General features: G+C 40.2%; 1 protein-coding gene across 1 annotated transcript; it reads right to left on the bottom strand.

Annotated features, from left to right (window-relative positions):
* Positions 1-1088: 1088 nt before the first annotated feature.
* On the bottom strand, positions 1089-18380 carry c2cd3 (C2 domain containing 3 centriole elongation regulator). Its single transcript, XM_059332022.1, has 33 exons — positions 18217-18380; positions 16746-17015; positions 16518-16675; positions 15830-16008; positions 15563-15726; positions 15334-15466; positions 15108-15257; positions 14870-15017; positions 14643-14743; positions 14075-14278; positions 13858-13976; positions 13640-13758; positions 13091-13222; positions 12549-12995; positions 12268-12419; positions 11244-11487; positions 10662-10845; positions 10387-10570; positions 10000-10172; positions 9762-9897; positions 9157-9425; positions 8989-9066; positions 8306-8905; positions 7851-8183; positions 7624-7762; positions 7453-7517; positions 7160-7365; positions 6939-7069; positions 6680-6829; positions 6407-6597; positions 5056-5830; positions 4557-4665; positions 1089-1868 (listed from the first exon to the last, which is right to left on the bottom strand). Exons 1-33 carry the CDS (start codon positions 18266-18268, stop codon positions 1731-1733), a joined length of 6633 nt encoding a protein of 2210 aa, XP_059188005.1. The 5' UTR covers positions 18269-18380; the 3' UTR covers positions 1089-1730.
* Between the last annotated feature and the right edge of the window lie 1244 nt (positions 18381-19624).

The raw sequence follows: 19624 nt of genomic DNA on the forward strand, positions 1-19624 counted from the left end.
CCTCGCATGCAATGCCGACAGCCTTTCTGGTTACTATGGTAGCCAGAAAGGCTTTTGGCCAAGATGATTCACCTGCTTTTTTTAAGCCACAAAATAAGACAACACCCGTTTAATTAATTAATTAATGCTTTGGTTGTGGTCTATGTAAGGTGTTTTTTTTGTTTTGTTTTTTTAGCAGGGCCGGATTATGGTCCCATGGGGTCCACATATGCCTGAGAGGCTTTCTGGTCATCTCAGTTTTTTGTTTAGATTTAAAAAAAAAATGTGCGTGTGTGTGGTTTATTTGACAGTGACAGAAGTCCTTCTTATACTTTTCTGCAAAAGTGCCAACACAAGCTCTGCCATCATTATGGCATAGGAATTCATACTGATTCCCCAACTGGCATAATGTTGGCGTCCCCAGTCTGTGAATTCACACTGCAATCTGGCATTGCGGAACAAAGTTTTGTACTACCAGTGCTGTGTAACAAAGTGCTGTGTAACAAAAAAAGCAGCAGCAGTTTTTGTACAATAACCAACAACAGTGGCAAGTGCATGCAAAACAATAATGGCAGAAGAACTGCCCGGTGTGACGTATGCTGTAGAGATTTTAGATACTGAAACTACTGAGAGGTGTGTTTCTGCTGATACGGCCCATTTCTTTCCTATTACTCAGGTGCTGGGCGCACAAATAACCTACATCACGTATTCTCTGTCTTGCTGGTTCACATTGATCCCATCTTGAGCAATCTCACAAATTTAACGCCTGTTCTTACACCCGAAGGCAGAAACAAAGCAGGGATCACTTGGTCCACCCATTTTGCCTCTAGGATGTTCATACTGAAGGTGAAACATCTCAGAGGAGTAAATATGGCAGCTTGAAACGGCAGTCTGAAAGAGGCTAGAGAGAATGGAACGGGGAGGACATGTAGCAGGAGCGGATTCAAACCTGGATCCGGGTTCACTCTTTCAATTTCGGTTTCTAAAGAAGAAAAGACTTTCAAGGATGAGGACTAAATGACTGTTTAGGAAAATATACATCTGGTAAACGGCCCCACCTTGGTTAAAAAGCAGTACAGTCCTGGCTTTACATATATATTTTTAAAAATTGATTTACAGGTACATATTATTTTGATAATTATTCAGTGGCTGCATAATTAATAGATCCATTTTTGCATCTTAAAGATTGTGCATTTTACGCACTGATTTTACATATGTATGTCATTTATACTTGTCATGGCAATTATAACATCAGCTGTGTAAGATAATAACAGCAGTGATGTCATCAGTGTTTACCTCGACCTGCTGTGTCTATGATGGAAGTCAAACAAAAGACAGAAAACACAGCAAACACGTACTTTCCTTGCAGCCTGAAACCCACATAAGTGTAATTAACATATTTTTGCATAATTCTGCAACAAAAATGTAACACCTAAATACTTTCAATGCATTCAACCAAATTCAGTATTTTAAACCTACCAATATTATCACCAAACTGGTACTCTAAGAACATCCCTAAACATGTTTCTACATGTACTGTAGATAATAAATCTAAATGCAGCCTGAGGCCTGTTCCAAGAAGCAGGTACTGGTATCACAAAATACGTCAACAAACTACAAGAAATATAACTAGTGTTGAAAACAATAACCAGTTCATATTTATTTATAAAAATACAAAATGTTCCAATTAAATTTACATGATCTAAAACAACATAGCTTTACAAATGTTTAGCAAATAAAACCACCACGTACTAGTGATTGCCATCAAAGTGTGCTGCAAATATTTTTGCAATTCTTTCCGTCTCTTTCTTCATGGATGAGGGAGACATGTTTGGGCGCTGTCGAGGGCCTCTGCGATGAGGAATGCTGTCAAGCGGAGAGCTCGGCCCCTGGAAAGATTCAGATGAAAACACACCTTCAGTTTGAGCGCTGCAGCGAATAATGATCCTAAGCATACTGTTTTCTATTGTGTTCAAAACAAAGACATAATAATGATTAGGGAAAGTGTAATTTATTGTGCGTTTAAGGTGTGCGGAAACATGAGTGGCTGCTCAAACAGAACAAACCTTTCTTTGATTAATGTCCATGCTCGTGTTAATATGTAGACTGTTTAACCGGCTAGACACGTGTCTCTCTGTTGTAATTTGAGTGACTAGCATGAACCGGTTCTTTAGAAGGTCCTTCATACAAAAACAGACACATCACCTCCTGCCTTAAATATATACCTCCATACCACCACACCCTCCTGGAAACTGGATTAATTAACAATGGGGTGATGCAGAAACATTTCCCTTCTCCACAGCTGACTGTATATAAACTGTCGGACAAGAACAGATGAAGACTGTTCAAAAAAAGACTGAAGACTGTATAAAAAAATGGATAACATGTTCCAAACTTATCAGACAAATAACACTTGAATATCAGCATGATAAGAATAACCTTAAATGACAAAAACAAAATAAAAGGAAAATTTTGACATATTTTGAGTTTTAAGTTTGGCTTATGTGCTATCCGCTAAAATAGAGGGGACAGGATTCATGACCAGAGGGGAGGGCAATTTAGATGTTTTGACTTCACATTTAAGGAGCTGTTAGGCCGTCAATCGTTATATACATTCTATGGTCAGAATAAAGTCTTTTGTTCCTGGAAAAAGGGTCGGGGGATATGACGACACATATCATCAAAACATATAATATAATAATATTGTAATGCTGAAAAAACAGCAGCTAAACTATACTACAGCAATATTTACCTCTTTTGGACAACGCTTAACGTTCTGATCTTTGCATGTGAGAGTGAAATTGGAGTGAATAGAGGTGCTGGACTATAGAGTACACAAAAAGGCTTTAACATGTGGTTTGTTCTTTTAGACCATTTATTTATTGATAGTATTGATATTCATATTCTAGTGATATGTATCGTTATCAAGGTATGAAATTACCTACATTTACAGAATAGAAGATTTTGGCCATATTATCCAGCCCTACCCAGAAATAGCTTGGTCCCAAATAGCTAGCCGTTAACAAATAACAAATAATTTTAGCATTGTGAGCAGACGAAACTATGTCATGGCAGGTGTTCTGCTCAGGGAAACGTAGGGTGGACAGGACAAAGCTGCAAGCAGCATTTTTTTAATGTCATAAAGGCTTTTTCTTATGACAATAGGACAATCAAGTGACATTGTTCCTGGAAATTTAAATGATGCAGCAATTAATGTAATCACAGCAATTACAAACCAAATCTACTAGTTATTGGTACATTTTTGAGGCAGTGTGTGGCCTGAAATGAATCAGAAGCAGACAAGAGTACAATAGTTTGGACCTATTGTTTTTTATTTGATCAAGTTATTTCTATGTGTGTATTGTGTTTGTGTTGTTAAAGTAAATACTTAACTAACAAAGTACCCACCTCATGAACTTTAACTCATGATGTGACAAAACCACCTCAGTCTGGTCAGTCTACGTGAGCTCTGACTGTTAGTGATGGGGTTAATACTCAGGCAGAGGGGAGTGTTATCCTGTTGCAATGAATCAGCCACCCCATGCCAGCCACACCCCTACGCTTACATCATTACAGTTTCCTTAAAAAGAGTTTGTCAGAGGTGACAGATGGGATACAAACACACATTATTCTGCTGATGAAGGACGAAGTGCTCTCTCTGCAAATTACAATCTACAGGTCATCGGACTATTGACTCAGTGAACTGTATAAAAGCTTGGTTCAAAGGAATTTTTTCTGTCTTTGTTTGTTTGATTTTCTTGAGCCTCCTTGGTGATAGAACTCTGCCCTTATTCAGCTGTTTAGTATGATGTGACTCTGTTTGTATATGATTGCTTGTGTTCTCAAACTTGAATGTTCATTATAATCTTTCAATATATTATTGTTTACTAAAAATACTTAAAGACAAGCAAGTTCTTAAATACTTTTCATTTCTCACTAAGGAATCTTTCCTTAAATTCCACCACACTTAAGACTATTCAAACTTGTTTGTCAACTACTTTCCCTAAAGGCTCAAAGCTATGGACACAGCATACTAAGACAGTGTGACAGAAAAAAATATTGCACTTAAACAGAGAGTGAGTGAATGCAAATAGATTTAAGTGTAAACAATGGGCGGAACAATGAACACCAAATGTACTCAGGATCCCATAACAGTATGTACAGAATGTATTTGAATAAGTGAGACTGGAAAATAGAGGGTGGGACCCCAAGCTGTTAATGCTGTAAGTTACACTGAACTTTAGTTGGTACACAGTGTCACCATTCCTGACTGCTCTCTGTTCAGTGTAATTCATGTGAAATGTAAAGTGATTCATTAATTACACTCTGCTTTTGCATGGCATTCTGATGTGACAGACTATTAAATCTACTTTGTTTAATGTATCATCCGTCAAAGTCTCTAAAAGCGGAAACAAGTGATACTTTTATTACAAGAGCACTGTATGTAATAACATAGCAGAGAATATAATTAAAACAAATATATTCCGGTAAATTGTTAGAGGGGAGTGAAAAGGTAAATGGGCAAAGACAGCGAGTGAGTGTGAATGCCAGAAATAGAGTTGGTGACAAATACTCACCGGGTCACTGGCCGTCTGGGAGAAAGACGGAGCTAAACGTATGACTCTCATGGATGCCTCCAGTTGGTGTGAGGGGAGGAAGAAATTCGGGAGCTCCAGAGGGGCCGAGCTTGTTGTAGAATGTTAAAAAAATATATATATATATGGTATGATGGCATCTTGCAGCCAAGTTAGGTACAAAACTGCTGTTGACTGCAGAAAAAAGGAAATTCTTAACCTCATTACATCTACAGGACAAACAGAGTGTGAATTGTCCTCTGCAAAGTCTCCATTTGGTGATTGCCTTCAACAGCGTACGAAGCAACAGTACAGATGTTAGCTTCAAACAGTTTGTATGTTACGAATGTCTCCGTCTGGTCGTTTCTGTCTTTTCCCTCTACTCTCTGCACATTTATGAAGTGAATTAATAAAAAAAGAGATGCATGCAAATGTTTAATTTAAGCAAAAAACTCTTGTTTCTCCTCTATTTGCACTACAATAAAATACAGATAAAGGATACGGTTGGAGTGAGGTGTCGTGGTTGTCCGGGGAGCATGACCTATAATCTGTAGCATCACCTGACCCCTCCATGTGGCTGTCGGGCTCTTTTGCTCGTCTCTCCTCTACAGCTTGTTGTGTCCTTTCGCCATCTGTTTCCGTGTCTGAAGCGTCTCCTGCTGATCGACTAAAGCTGTCACTTCGTTCATGTTCACTTTCCTCACGTCCGACACACTTGTGTTTCCCGCTACGGTCATGAGTTTGCAGATTTACGACCTGCCTTTTCTCGTCCTCGTTTTCGCTCACATTCTGCTCCTCTGGTGCCTCCAGGCTCTCCAGAGAAACCAGGTCAGGGTCTGACATGATGCTGGTCCAAGGACTGGTTCTGTCTGTTAAAGAGGTCACCTCATTGAGAGGCCTCGGCTGCACCACAACCTCCTCAAAATCTTCATCTTCCTCCTCCTCCTCCTCCTCATCATCATGATCTTCCTCAACCAGTGTGCAACCTGTCCCATCTTCATATTTGTATGTTCCTTCTTCGTTTTCATCCTCAGACACAGCAACCTCATAGTTTTGTATGTCCGTTTCTTCCTGAGGTTCAGAGTCTATATGGTCTTCAGGTATCTTTTGCGTTGGCGATTGCAGAGGGGACACTCCTTCTAGAGAAGAATTTGAAGCTCTGCGTGGACTGGCTATGTTCTCAGGGATAGTTTGAGGGTTGTTGTCTCCAACAGGGGAAGCTGTTGAGCTGCTCTGGGGGACGGAGGGGATCGTTTCTAGGTGGTGTCCTCGTAGACCTGCGTGAGAAGGACAATGAAGATTTTGAGTAGATCAGTCTTATATTTTTATTATAGTAGTGTTGTTAGTCAGTTAATGTGTTTTTAAATGTTTTTTTCCAGCATTCAGGGTCATAAAAAATACTTTTTCCTGCATTTATTATTGGTAATGTCTAAAACCACTGCTTGTTCATGGTGTTTGGGACACAGTTTAAAAGTAAGGTTAAACTGTAAACTAGAGTTGTATTGGTAATGGTAGCTATTAAAAATACATTTTACAGCCAAATAAAAGATGTATTAATCAGGAGAAATAACTGTTAGTTGCAGCCCTAAGGTACCACATAATGACTGGATAAAGCATTAAGAGTGACAGCAAAGCAGTGCTAATTTCAGCACCACTGTTCTTTATTCAGAGGACAGAGGGTACAGTAATGCCTCCATTTATGGTTAAAGTGTGTAAGCCACACAGCAGACTGTGTCCACGATGAACCCTGGGTCAAACTGCCAAGGTTTGGTAAACTAGAACAAAGTTTACCTGCCAAAAATGATCTTTAAATGGTAAAATGACTACGTATGAGACAGTGTGAAAGAGCTCACCACTAATTATATTGTTGACTTGTCCAACTAACTGGTTGGACTTGAGAAGAAGCTGGCATGTGTCTGTCTCTGTGTCCCTCTGTTCCTCATGCTTGGTGTGACTGTCCTGCTCACTCGTGAAGGGGAATGTTGGAGTTGAAAGCTTACGGCTGAAGTATCTCTGAATGTTGTCCAGCTCGCTTAGTTTTTTCCTGGAAAAACAAAGAGTTGTAGTCAAATGCTTCAAAAAGAGCAAACACTCACTGGATGGACTTTGTATCTGAGGAATTATACCTGAGTGCTGAAAACAGGAGCGAGCTGGAGGGACTGATGTCTCCAGCACTGCTGCTGCAGACAGAATGAGCTGCTGTTTGCTCCTGCAGACTCTGATGGTAAAGACGCACTTTGTCCATGTGCTCAAAGTGGCGGTCACTCTCACTGGACCTGAACAGATGAAAAGACAGTAAACAAATGCAATGTGGAGGCTTTTTTGAACATGTGGAGATACATTTTAAATCATGCCTGAATGAATATGTGTAATTGTTCTACAAACCTTTCAGAGAACAGCCTGTCCATTTGGTCAGGTGATGAGATCTTCTGCTCGGTGTGTCGGCTTATGTGAGAGGGGAAGCTGTTGTATGTGGCTGTGGTTTGGTAGCTGAGAGGGAGACCCTGGAATAAAGCCTGTTAATTACACACATTCATCATCATTAAAACTACACAAACAAGTTTGTTTTTGTTTTTTTTAACATAGGCATGAATGCTTTCTCTCACCGGTGAGTTATTTGCAGCTTCTTCGTTCACAGTCTTTCTCTGTCCTCGGAGGTCTTGAACCCCCTTTAGTGGAGTGATGGACACTTTGAGCTGGCCATGACACTGACCACTAAAGTCGGTGATGTTGTACCAACCACACACTGACAGGAACCCACAAACTAATGGCGACAGGTCTACAGAGGCAAATCCAATCACCCTTTCCGTTTCTAAGCAAGTAAAACAAGTGAAGAGTGAATTAATATGGCAAACAAATCAATATTATATACCTCAAAAAGTGTAATTGCTTCCTGTACCTCCTTTGTGCCAGACTTTGAACACGAGTGATTGTTGTGGATCGACGAGTAGCTGCTTAGAAAGCCTGTACAAACAAAACAAACCATCAGTCTGATATTGTATTTGTGAATGTGACTCTGTATTAGAGATATCATTAAAAATTTAAGTTAATGTATGTGGTGTAACTCGACCTGCACTCTTGTAGATGGTCCCACACAGGACAGTCAGTGTTGGTTATGACAGCTGTGGACACTGGCTCAGCAGAGTCTGCAGTGACGTACGAAACACAGCAGCATGGTGACACTTCACTGCGCTGTGCTAGAGGACAGCCTGCCAGAGAAACACAACAAATGTCATTATTATTGATAATGTATGTAAGACAAAAAAAAAGGTAGATGGGAAATAGATAGCAGCTCACCCTTCAGATTCAGGTGCATAGCCTGGTCCACTGCAACAGTTACAGGGAATGATTCATCCAGGCTAATTTCTGAGTGCTGCACAGATGTGATGTCTGGAGTTGTTGTGGAGGATTTATTTCTGTGTCTGCTATTTGATTTTATGGGAGTAGTGGGTGATGGGACGTGGTCTGCTCCCTCAGCCTCTGCTGATAGGAGCTCCTCCTGGCTGTCCGAGTCCACCTGGGTGTCTCCAGTAGGTACCTCCACAGGGACGCCTGTGGTCAGCGTGATATGCACCCTTAGAGCAGCACCTTGTAGATCTGCTGCTGAGCGTCTGAACAGCGGATACACTCCTGTAAAAAAAAAAAAAAAGGTTTGAATAAATAATATCTTTAACAGTTATAACATAGCTCCAAAAATACAACATGCAAATAAAATAGGTTGCTCATTTCTAACTCAATTAAGAATTTCTTACCACTAAGAGTAAGTTTCTGCTTTGGCGTCTTTGCAAGAGAGGATAGATCCACAAACGCTGAACCCACCAGTCGGTCCGTGTCTCGGGGCCTTTGGGCTTTGTCTTTTGTAAAGGCCACCCACACCTGAACCTCCAACCGCTCCTCTCGAAGATACCACATCAAGGGCTGAGTGCTCCTCAGCTGCACAGTTCTACTTCCCTGGAAAGCCACCGTGGCCTGCCCTCCCTCCTCAACAGACGGGTGTTTCATCTGGGAGCAGAAAGCGTCCTGGTCGTAGAACTTGTACCTGAAGTAGCAGTAGGTGGAGCGCTCAAGCTCACTGAGGCCTGGCAGAAGCAAGCAGTGGACTGGTATCCACGCTCTAGGCATTGAAAAAGTCAAAGACATTTTTCTAATCCCGTCTCCCCAAGCTTCTTCATCATGTTGTGTTTCATTCTGGTCCATTTCCCAGCTCAAACCCTGAGCAGCTTTAATGACTCTTTCTCTGTCTGAGTGGTGGGCGAAGTTAAAGGAGATCTCCAGCCCCCCAACCAAGATGTGCTGGTGCTGAGAAGATCTTGTTTCCTGAGGTAAATACACTCCAAACCAGCCAGAAATACCTTTATAGTTGGAAAAAGAAACAAAATTGTTTGTATTTGTCACAAATCTATTACACCAAGCCGTCACCAAGAGTGCTGCTTACCTGTTCTTTTATGGATGAGATCAGCAAGAGGTAATTTCACTGTTCCCAACATCACATCCTTAGGCTTACGAGTTTGCACTGTTGCAACAAATAGCACAAAATGAATAAGTAACTTACATTTTATTACTGTCATTGTGGTAAATAAAGCAAAACTAAGCTTTCTTTAACCTTTGCGACTGTCTCTGTTCCAGACAGTAAAGACAGCCGAAGCTTCGTCCAGCTGCTCAGCCAGGCTGCAGGTTTCTCCACCGCTCCTCTGAAACAGCAGATCACAGGACACCTCCATGTGGTGGTCGAACTCTGGGGAGAAGGTCCTGGCGGCTATGCGGGTGCTCCGCCTCTCAGTCTCAGGCAAGAAGGAGAGCTCAACTGTTACGTATGAGTTCACTCCCACATCAGCAAAGTAGCTGAATCTTTCTTCTTTTTCTGATAAAACCCTGAAACAGAGAGGCAGAGTGTAGACTGAAGACACTGAGGCGGTATAGACATGCATATGGAAGAATTGATCGGCGTTTTGTGTGATGCATTTAACTTTTGCAATCCATACATGGATCCATCCATACTTGACTTGACACCAAAGAGTGACAAAAATTATGTATTTGAGTTTGAACAACTTCCCTTAACGTATTTTCAAAAATGAATTCAGAACCTGCCCACCTTCCCCCAAAGCAAACACAACGGTCAAAGACAAAAGTTTCATGCTTTATAACATTGCTATTGGGAGTTTCCATTATATAAAGACAAATAAAACTCCCAAGAGTACAGTGATGTACCTTGCTGCGGCCTGCAGACCTGACGCTCTGTGCACTTGAACCACGAGTGTCACAACACGAGAGGCAGCTCCTTTTCCAGTCTGACCTTCAGGTCTCACTGGTCGGTGCTTGTACCGAATGCACACATCTAGTAAGCCTGAGAAACACATCAGTCACAATTTTTAACAAACTGAATGTATCAATTGTATTATATCTTATATCACTTTGTGTGTGTGTGTGTGTGTGTGTGTGTGTGTACCTGAGGGCTGAGGCTGATGTCCTGTGGGACAGTCTGTCCTGGGAATGAGGGGCAGCGAGAACATTTGAGCCTCATTCGGATGCTGTCTCTGCATGGTGACCATTGCACACAGCTTGGACAACGGAAGCATCCCTTTGGCCACAAGCTGGTCCCGAACATTTGGATAATAATATCTGCAGATGCATAAAAAAATCTTTCTATGAAGCCAGTAGGAAAAAACTTTAAATATTTAAGATTTAAAGACTGTAAATATGTATAAATGCAAAATTGGATCAGGATTTATAAACAAATAACCTAAAAAAAGTTTCATTCATTATGCATTAATTAAACCAATTATGCCGTAATGAATGACTGTATAGCTCTATTTATTTACTGTCGTTTACAAACCTGCACCAGACTTCAAACTGGACACCCCCTCCACTGCTTTGGCCTTTGCTTGAAAGAGAGCTGAGCAGCAGCTTCTGAACAGGAACTCCTTCAGGAGCGAGAAGCACATGAGTCTCAGTGTGGCCAAACACTGGGTCAGGGACACAGAGAGTTGTGGTTGTACGAAACGGCTTCAGGTTCACACCTGTCGGATAAGAGATGAGACAGAGGTCAGACTGACACAGAGGGAAGAAGAACTTCTTAAGGAATTGGGAAATGTACTAAAACGGCCTTACTACTCTCTATGAGGTTTTGGTCCACTTGTGCAGTAGGGTCACCCTCCTGACAGGGGAAACTGTACTGGGTGTAGCAGTCAGCCTCACCCCACACGGTGGACTGCAGAGGTGTCAGCCCGTTTACCTTCTCCACTCTTATCACAAACACATGCTCTCTCATAGCTTCCTTTTGTGCCGCAATCACCTGCAGGAGAAACACAATCGTGATAGGAGGTGAAAGGGACTTGACAACTTGTCATCACAAAGAAGAAATGCACTCAGTTGAAGGATGGGACATTTCTAAGCAGATAAACCAGTACACACATGCAGAATACAGCACAGTAACATAAGAGTCTACTGAGCTTTTTAGATATAAGAATGAAATGAGAGTTTCTTGGTGTCATTTTCATGACTATTCAGTATGATTTTAAACAATCCACATTCATGAGACAAACAAGCTTCAAACATATTTAAGTTCTCAGTATTTTTTTAGTAGTATTTCCTCCTTGGAGGTGCTGCTTATCTGCAATGATTTGTTTAACAAGAACACACACACAGACAAAAAAATGCTTCATGCATTATGTAACAAAATTGAACATTGACCTTTGTTTGTGAATGAGGCTGGTGATCAAGCAGATGAACTGGTCGCACAAGATGAGACAAACTATCGTATTCTTCATCCCTCGTGCGCTGGAGGGCAACTATCTGCTCTGATCGGCCCATAGCCAAAACAACCCTGAGGTGTCCTTTACAACTGCCTGAGAACACATCAATCACTGGCATGTAGCAGTCAACCCCTAGAACAGGGTACTGCGCCTGGAGAAGAAGGTGGGTAATCTTTGGATCTCTGGAGGGGAGGAAAACAGAGAGGAGGGTTAATAGTCTTGCATGCAGACTCAATTTGACTGGAATTTTTTAGGTCTCATTAACACGTTGTGTCGTTTGTGGTGGAAAATCCCTGCAGTTTCATTTAAGAATTCCAAAAAAATGTATGGCATGTAGGAAAAAAGTTATGTACAAAATATTCCAATTGGATGAGAAGTGCCATAGCGCCCCTTAGAGGACAGGTTGAATAAAAATTGTAGGTAAATAACCCATATAAGCCTTTTGCAAGATCTGAACTCAGATAACTTGTCATTTCTAGAGCTGCAATTTATCAGTTCATCTGCTAACTATTTTCTCCAGTTATCAATAAAAATGAGTTACAATAGAAACTAGGAATGCCAACAAATAATCAAATTAAAGGGACTTAATAAGGAGTTCTTCCGTACTTTTGCATAAAAGAAATGACTTAAATGATTAATCAACTAAAAAATGAAATTGGAAATAAAAGAGTTAAACATATAACTTATTGATTACTTGTTTCATAAACTTAACAGTGACAAATACCATTTGGAAAGTTGACTGATTTCTATTGAAAAAAGAAAAGAAAAAAGGAGCACCCTGTTTACCGGTCAGAGGATCTATTTGAAACCTTCCATTTATCATGTTGCATTATTTATGTATATATTGGTAATATTACTGACCAAATGGAAATCTGTCCCATGTGTTTTTCGTCATCTGATTGGCCTATATAGAGACCACCAATGAAACTATTTAGAACAACTATCGGCCAATCACAACTTACCTAAATGACATGTAAAACTGGTGGAGAGGTAATTTAACGAGGCCGAGGAGTCGATCCTGCCCTGAACTTCCTGTCCTTTGCCACACCTCGATAACCATCACGTTATTCTTCATCCGCTCCAGCAGCTTGGATGTTAAGGCCACAGGGGTCACCTGAGAAATAGGAGAAAAAGCCATGTTGTCAGTGGGATTCTGCATTTACAACATAAAATAATTATGCTTCCTTTGTAGTCTGATTTAAATATTCTGACAGTTTAAGAAGACTTGATCTCCTTGGCTAACCTGAACAAAGTTGAAACTGGGGTTTGCCTGACCCCAGCTGATGACGGATCTCGCCGTCTCATCGCACCAGAATTTACAGTTCAAGTACACGTTTGGAGCCTGCATGGGCCCACAGTTGAAGTTCTTTCCATCTGGTACCATCAGTAACGTATGCAGCAGGACCTCAGGATCCTCCTCAACCTGCAGTCGTGATTTGCGAGGAGACTTGTGGAGACTGATATGGGGAGAGGGTTCTTTTGTGGGTTTATTAGGACTCCAAGCATTCAGCCTGGGATCTTCAAAAGATGGTAACTCCTCCCTGCCATCCTCTTCGTGGTGAGATCTGGAGGCGGTCTCTCTGTGTGGACTGGGTGCAGTTTGTGAAGGCGATGTGTCTCTCCAGGCCAGCTTGCTTTTACTTTTTTCAGAAGGGAAGTCTTTGTTGTCTATAGCAAGTTCCACTGACACCTGGGAAAAAAATAATATAACTTCTATGACAGTCACTTGAATAACAAATATCAGGCTTGCAAACGTAAATTACTGGGTACAAAAACATAAATTACCTTGAGAGGTCCAATCTCCTGCTTTTCACTGTTTCCTTCAACACTCTGTACAAGTAACACAACAGACTGACTCAGCTGTTTGCTCTGCAGCAGACAACGCAGCGGGTGAACTGCCTTACCGATGGGAACAGGCTGCAACAAAAGATGCCAGAGTGATTACCAGCACTTTAATCCTCTAGGTATTTAATTTAATTAATATCAGCTGTGTTTCTAGGTATTTATTAGAAACAAGAAGTTGTTTTCATTTGTTTTTAAGTTTTAAAGTCATAATAAGAAAGAGCCTTTTGCTTTTAGTGCTGCAAAATGATATACCGTGCACACAAACATAAAAAACATCATCATCCATTCAAAACAATCACAACTGTGTTGTTCAAATCGTGAACATTATAATTTGTTATTTCCAGAGTAACTTGGAACAAAACAACTATATTTAGGGAAACCCAAATGTAAAGATTTGATATGCAGATACCCAAGTGTCAGTCATTCCCTCTTAAATCAACCATTTTAACTCAATTTAAACAATCATATCAGTAATGTTTAGTCACTTACTTTCCTTTGGTCGCTCTTTCGTGAATAAATCTTAAAAATCAAATCAGTTCCCATCCATTTTTTCACTGCTGCTGTATTGAAGTGGACAGGAAACACAGATCGCTGATGGAAATTAACCACTAAAAAAAAAACACATTAAGAGTGTATGTCAGATACAGTCAGAAAACATACAAAAACAATGTTTTTAACTCATAAAAGCAGATTGTCACAGATCATACTTCCTCCTCCTGTGACTTTACTGGCAACAGCTCTGGTCACCTCCCCATCTCCACTCTTACTACGCTCATGTCGACTGGAAGTGGAGGCCATCGGGAATGCATACTCAATAAAATACGTGCTAATGGGAAAAGAGAGGAGAAATCACAGGATTTTGTTACTAATACTTGCAACATTATCCCTAAATGAGATCAAAATAATGTTAAATGTTCTGCATACCACTTCTTGCTGGTTAATGGTCGAGGAGGTTTCCCTTTGCTAGAGGTCTTTCGAGGTGTGGTGGTTGTACTGCCTGTAGGTACAGTGAGGGAGTCGATGGTCACTCTGGCCAGTCTGATCAAACTCAGCAAATTCAACTGCTCTTCACTCAGGCCAGGAGGGATACCACCGGCATCTGCAGACCGCTGAGGCTTGGAGTTTGGACTGGACACAGTATTAAATGCAAAAAGTGGTATGGTTACATTAAATCTAATCTCTCGATGTATATGGTTTTTTTTTGTCTGTGTTCTATGTTGGTAACTTGTGTGTATCCCATAAATCAAGTGTAAATGGTTTGTTAAATTGGTGAATTTCCTTTTGCTTTTTTTGTAACTGGTTTCTTTATAGATGTTGATAAATTACAGTAGGTTAAGATGAAGATATGCCCTTTTAGAGTGGCTGTCTTTGAAGGCGAAGGGATAAAAAAACATTGAATAACACCCCCACCCCCCACTCAATCTCCTGAAATGAGCTTTTTACCGTTTACTGTCCGAGCAGCATGGCTTAAGGAGCATGTAAAGGTCCTTACCTTCCACTAATCTTGGGCCCAGACAGTGTCAGCTGTTTTTTACTTGGGGACACTGTTCCTTGACCGTCCACTTCAGTGTTGTTTGGTGTTGTATCTGACATCTGAAAGACAAAAAGACAAGAATTACTTTAAATAACTTTCCGCTACAAAATAAAGTACACTAACGATGATAGTACACATAAAACATGTTTTTCGTGTGACAACTATCAGAAAATAAATCTACTTACAGGTGTTTTGTAGAACAAATTTTCCAGTAAGCTCTGATCATATTGTGGGTCGTTGAGGTCACTGTCTCCACAAACACTGCTATGGCCGGACAGAGAATCAGGGAAAGAGCATTCTCCATCCCAGAGAGGCAGAGGTGATGTGTTTAAGCTAAAATAAATAAATGAAAAATCTTAACAGTCTTGAATATAATTGCTCAATTATTTTGTCACATATGAAGGTAAATATGTATGTATGTACCTGCCAAGAAGCAGATCCACAGCTCTGTTATCCATGTCAACAGGACAGTCTAAGCTGTCTGAGACAACAGCAACATCATCAGAGTGCTTCAGAGCTGAATCAGCATGAAGAATATTTTGAAGAAACATTCCAGAGGGAGAAGGTAAGGACCTACAGACATAGAAATGAAGTATTATAAACATGTGCATTATAAGATAAGAAGACACTGTCGTTGTTGAACACTAACTTGGAAGCTGGCAGGATGTTGTCCTTTGGCAGAGGCAGAGGGGTGTCTTTCAGAGCCGGAGCAGAATCGATGTCACAATTTAAAGCCGATACCACCATAGCATTTCTGAGCTTGTTCCCACGTTCTAGAATAACTTCAATGAGAGACAATTTGGGTATTTGTTAAGAGACAGTCAAATATGTGTATTTAAGGATGTATACATCTGATGTGCAGTCACGCTGCAACCAACCTGAAAGGATATCATTGGTTGTTTGAACACTCGGCTCCTGACTTGAAGGATTCACAGCTATTTGACCATTCTGGCATCTGTCTGTTGTCGGCATCTGATTCTCCAGTGACTCTTCTTTGCCTTTGTCTTTCTGGGCATCTTGAAAATATAAGTGGTCTTTCCCTCTGAAATATTACAATGAGATTATTAAGCTCAGATTTAAAATTATTTCTAGTGAACTTTTATAAAAACACATGCATTTGATGACGAATAGCAACAACTTCAAACCTTGGCGTGTTTCCGCTGCTGCTCCCAGCTGATTCTTTCCCACTGCCAGCTGAGAGTGGTCTGGGCTGCAGGGGCACAGTCAGAGTGGGGACTTTTGGTCCTTCGATGCTGACATCTGTAATGGGACATGAGCTGCTGCTGTCATAGGCTTCTGTCAAAGGCTCCAAATTAAGGGAAACCTGGGGGGATGAAAGAAAATGTTAAGATATGGATTCAACAGTTTACCACTGCTGGTACAAAAGTATAACACCTTGAACATTACAAAGGGTAATCTATCTATGGGGGCTTCAGTGGTTTGTTTTTCAATTACAAATGATGATAAGAGTTAAGACGTGGACGATGGGTGATAGGACCTCTGTTATGAATGCCCCCAAACACTTTTCAGATATAATTTTAGATACAAAAAGGTAAGGTTTAGGCACCCTAACTATTTTTTTATTTATTTTGGAAGGCAGAATAAATCCAGTGTTTTAGATTATTGTGCCTTTAAATGATATTTGTGATTGTCTTTTGCTCCATACAGTTAAGGTCACAGTGAGCTACAAACAGCCCCCGTGCGACTTATGGAGTCTTACATATTTGTCATAAGGGGTGATTACATTTTTTTCTCCAGTTTACGTGATGTCTGTCTTTTCCATTCAAAGTAAATGCAGCTGGCTAGTCTATGTGAATTCAAGTTTCCACTCACCTGTAACTCTCCCAGCTTCTCAGATGTTGGCGATACAAGGGTGTAAAATCCACTGATGGGGTGTGACAGAGCAAGGCGTGAGATGCCCGCAACCTGAGCCCGTGCAATCGGCAAATGATCCGGTTTTGTCAGAACTTCCAGCACCAGGGAGCTCATATCTGTCAATCACAATGACAGGTTAGTTACTGAACCTTTTAAACTCAAACATATCATATCTTTTCGAGTTACCTGTAAGATATGAGGTGAACTGCTTCGGCCCACAGCGGATGGGGAAGCGAGCTGTGGTCTTGATGGTCTTCTGTGACGTCTGCGATCCATCTCTTGGGAAGAAGTGTGTCCCGTTGGATGACTCTCCCCACCAGCGCAGCCTGACGAATGTTGCATTTGGAGGCTTGTGAACTGTCCATAATACCCGGCTTATTGTCACCTGAAGGAAGCACCTTAGCTGGCCTTCGACCAGAGGAGGGAGGCTGGTGGAGGGGGACACATCGCTCGGGACTGCAAAGAGTTATTTTTTCATTATTATTATTTTTGGCAAACATTAGCACTGTAAATATTTATGTCATAGGTCAGGTAAGAGTGGCAGTTTTTGCAAGTTTTGGCTCAATGTTAACTGGTATAGCAGTCATATAATGTACTGTCATTATGTTGTCCGATATGCGGCAACATGACAAATACAATACATAATACATAAAACTATTCTTGGAGGGATATATTGCATTAGCAATTTATTTAGATGTCTTCTTCATTTTCTCAGTCATCATTTATAGAATTGGTTACCAGTTTAATACAATTTTATGTATAATAATGTTCAATATTCTTTAATAAAGATATTTATTTAAGAATGGTGCCAATCCACATAGAAAAGGTCTACTTATCGTTAATTGGTGAAATTTTCCCCTCCAAAAAGCATCAGTCTCAAAAATCCAGTATCAGTCAGGCTGTAGTATATATCACTGTTGCAATATTTGGCTTTAAAATCAGTCAGTTTCACAGGTATGATACTACTGTCAATAATGCATTAAATCAGGAATGTTTGAAGCTATCTGAATGCGTGTCGACACAATATAATTATTATCACACTTTACCTCAGTGCAGGAGGTGAATCAAAACAACTACAAGCCCAATATTTATAGCCAGCATGTAAACATCCCAAGTATTGAATAGTTTAATAAAAGTGTCTCGCAATGACATAAAGTTATGAGCATTAACCCGATTAAGCCTACTGCAATCTACTTTGTAACTGAAACTTAAGTTAACCAGCAGAATCTCTCATCTAGCTATACATGTGCAGCAGATACATAAACAACAAATACTGGCAAGTTTTAGAGTACCTAGAAGCAAACACAAATCCAGGAACATACTTTAAAGCATATTTTAAGACACATTTCCACTAAAGAACTGAATTCATTGATACAGACTCCAATATTTCCCTTTAAGGTTACTAAACTTTGCTTTAGCATCAGTCAGCAGACAGACAAACTGCGTTACAAGTTAATAAACAAATGCTTAACGTTAGAACAGCATATGAACATTGACAATACATGCAAAACAACAAAAACCGATATAAACTAAGAGCAAATTAACTGAACACAACATTACTGTAGCTCGTAAGCTAACATACGAGGCTGACAGACAGCTGACGCTCACTGCTAGCAGGTAGCTAAGCTAACTTTGAGTTATGCTAACAACACTTTACCTTTCTTTCTGTTGCTTCCTGCTTTGACAGGCCTCTGTTTTCTGCTCTTCATCCCTCAGCTTAGTGAATATTAGTTTTAGATGACAGCCTGGCCAACGCAGTGGCTGAACCGTAAGCAGGCATGTTTTTAATCACACTCCAGCTAACAAGCTAATAATCCGTTTACTAAACACACACGCAACCACACACAGCGCGCAAAACTGTCTCCGAGCAACAAAATCCGAACGTGCCGCCTCAGCTGCCGCTGCGTTTCACAGAGGCATTCTGGGTAATTGAGTTCATTTTGTTGTAGGGGTCAAAAAGTCACGTTCTTACGATTAGTTTCTACACTGAAAAAAAGATTTTTTTGGCCCTGTAATTATTATTTTAAGCATCTATATAAATTCTACAACGAAATACGAATTCAGTGCTTTTACTTAAAAATAGCAGTTTTTCATGTAGTGATTGTTTATTATATTGTGTCCTCAGTTTTGTATATAAATTGAATCATTTGTTCCAAGTAATATTCACTAAACCAGTTAATTGGCTTAATTAGTTGATATTTCCAAGTAAAATGTAATCAGTGAATCTGCAATTTACTTGCAAATTTTTTAAAAAAGTGGTTCTATTAAATACAGCCTGAGTAAAGATAACAAACACTTTCTGTGTGGAAAAACTTGCCTAGCTTTTTTTAAGTAAATGCCACTCTAAACTATAATCATACCCAATTTATTTTAGCTTTAGGTTTAGAGTTTCCATTTTTTAACTGTGAAACACATGCTCTTGTTTAATTGCTCTTATTTTACCCAAACGTTTGACACAATTTATTACATACTTACCACTATTCAGTTGATTTATATGGAACGTTTGCTGTCAAAGGAAGAGGCAATCAAGTAACCTGCTTGTTTACTGTCAGAGGAAAGGACATTTCTCTGTCTCCTTGCAGGCTTCGTTTATGTCCCAGCAGAGGGCAGCACTAACTCACTAACATGAGTATGTAGTGAGTTTCTTGATTTTTTGAACCTGACATAAAGAGGCTTGCTGTATTTCTGCTTCACTTAATTTTGCTGTTGCCAGACAGCTTCTCTGTCAGTGAGCAAGTGTTGCATAGGATTATCATAAAGTTTCACAAGTTACGATGGTTCTGAAAGTGTTAAAAGTGCAGAATTGCTATATGTACTTAACAGTGTTATGAAGTAGACATAGGGTCTAGTCATGTGTGCTTAAGGTAGTTTGGACTATGCTCTTGCATAGCAACAGGTCCCTCTGCAGCCATGTTTGTTTTGGTGATCATGGTAACAGCAAAGGCCACTGAGGGTGTATAGAAAGAGTGCAAAATTAAGCTCTTTGAATTCTGGGAAAAAAGTCAGGCATCAGGTTGTAGGTGTGACCTGTGAAAACATTAGTTTCAACAATTCTGCTTTCCTGG

This window comes from Centropristis striata, chromosome 4, assembly GCF_030273125.1.
Source record: "Centropristis striata isolate RG_2023a ecotype Rhode Island chromosome 4, C.striata_1.0, whole genome shotgun sequence".
In the NCBI taxonomy this organism is placed as follows: domain Eukaryota; kingdom Metazoa; phylum Chordata; class Actinopteri; order Perciformes; family Serranidae; genus Centropristis; species Centropristis striata.